This window comes from Lipotes vexillifer, unplaced genomic scaffold (assembly GCF_000442215.2).
Source record: "Lipotes vexillifer unplaced genomic scaffold, Lipotes_vexillifer_v1.1 scaffold802, whole genome shotgun sequence".
In the NCBI taxonomy this organism is placed as follows: domain Eukaryota; kingdom Metazoa; phylum Chordata; class Mammalia; order Artiodactyla; family Lipotidae; genus Lipotes; species Lipotes vexillifer.
This window is the reverse complement of record NW_006790237.1, coordinates 970,135-971,469: the sequence shown is the minus strand read 5'-3', so window position 1 is coordinate 971,469 and position 1,335 is coordinate 970,135. Positions and strand designations below refer to the sequence as shown.

General features: G+C 63.4%; 1 protein-coding gene across 1 annotated transcript; it reads left to right on the top strand.

Annotated features, from left to right (window-relative positions):
* The first annotated feature begins 233 nt into the window (after nucleotides 1-233).
* PTH2 (parathyroid hormone 2) lies at nucleotides 234-1,033 on the top strand. The gene is made up of 2 exons (XM_007463353.1): nucleotides 234-361; nucleotides 859-1,033. The coding sequence occupies exons 1-2, from the start codon at nucleotides 234-236 to the stop codon at nucleotides 1,031-1,033; spliced, it is 303 nt and encodes a 100-aa protein (XP_007463415.1).
* The last annotated feature ends 302 nt before the right edge of the window (nucleotides 1,034-1,335 follow it).

Here is a 1,335-nt window from a genome sequence, read left to right as displayed (position 1 = left end):
TAATGAGCCGGTGGGGGGGCGGGTGGCCTGGCGCCCCCAGCCCCCTGGTCTGCGTCACTGCCCGCTGCGGGGGTTGTGGAGGCGATATAAGGGGGCTGCCAGCCTCGCTGCCAGAACCCACTGCGCGGTAGGGGGCCCTGCAAACAGGCTGCAGGGGGTGGGTGGATGGTGGGGTCGGGGTTCTGGGCCAGGACGCGGGCCTCACTGAGCTCTTTCCTGTCTCTCCACAGGTGATGGAGACCCACCAGATACCCAGGAGCCCCCGAGGACGGCTGCTGCTGCTGCTGCTGCTGCTGCTACTTTTGTCCTGGGGCCACCGCACGGCCTCAGGAGCCGCCCTGCCTCCCGCGGGGGTCTTCAGGTACGTAGGACATCCAGCTCCCAGGAAGGGTGGGGACTCAGAGAGGTGGGGAGAGACCCAAAGAGAATGGGGAACAGAGACTCAGAAAGGGGGAACAGAGACCCAGAGAGAGGACGGAGATCGGGGGTGGACAGGGAATCAGCAAGACAAAGAGATACACAAGGATTCTGAGAAAGGCTTTGAGAGACTTGAAAGGAGCCGAAGCAGGAACGGGTTTGTTCCTTGAGCAACGTTTATTGGGTCTTGGTGTGTGCCAGGCATGCGCAGGGCGCTGGGGCCGGACAGGTGCATCAGACTCGGTCTCTGTACTCAGGGGGCTCCGAACGTGGTGAACACAGAGACGAAGACCCACACAGAGAAAGAGAGAGACAGGGGACAGAGACTGAGCCACTGCACAGACGGTGCAGTAACAGGGCTTCGAGTTAGACCGCGGGGAGGACAGGTGGCGGGCGGCGGGCCCGGACACATGGAAACCGCCTCTTTCCATCTCCCGGCAGACTCCACACCCCCAGCCGGGCTTGGGCGGTTCCGGCCACCCCCCAGTCGCGTCGGAGCCTGGCGCTGGCGGACGATGCGGCCTTCCGGGAGCGCGCGCGGCTGCTGGCCGCCCTAGAGCGCCGCCACTGGCTGAACTCCTACATGCACAAGCTGCTGGTGCTGGACGCGCCCTGAACGCCCCGTCCGCCCCACCTTAATAAAGACCCTGCTGTGCGTCGGGACTGCGCCTCCTTCCTGCGCCTCGTGTGTGTGTGTCTGTGTGTGCGCGCGCGCGCGCACGGGGGCATCTACCTCCAGTTCCCTCTCTCTTTTCTCATCTCTCCCTCTACTCATCCTGTCTCTCTCTGCACTACCGCCCCAGCTCTGTCCTTTCCTCTCACTCTGTGCCTTTGCCCCTCTCCATTCGCATATCTGCTCCCACCCAATCCCCGATTCTGTCCCCTTCTCCTCTTGTTCTTTGTAACCTCCCAGGTCTC

Excerpts from the sequence above, each read along its gene's own strand:
- PTH2 (XM_007463353.1), top strand. The coding sequence starts at position 234 with ATGGAGACCCACCAGATACCCAGGAGCCCCCGAGGACGGCTGCTGCTG. Across the intron at positions 362-858 it reads CCTCCCGCGGGGGTCTTCAG|ACTCCACACCCCCAGCCGGG; the intron begins GTACGTAGGACA and ends ATCTCCCGGCAG.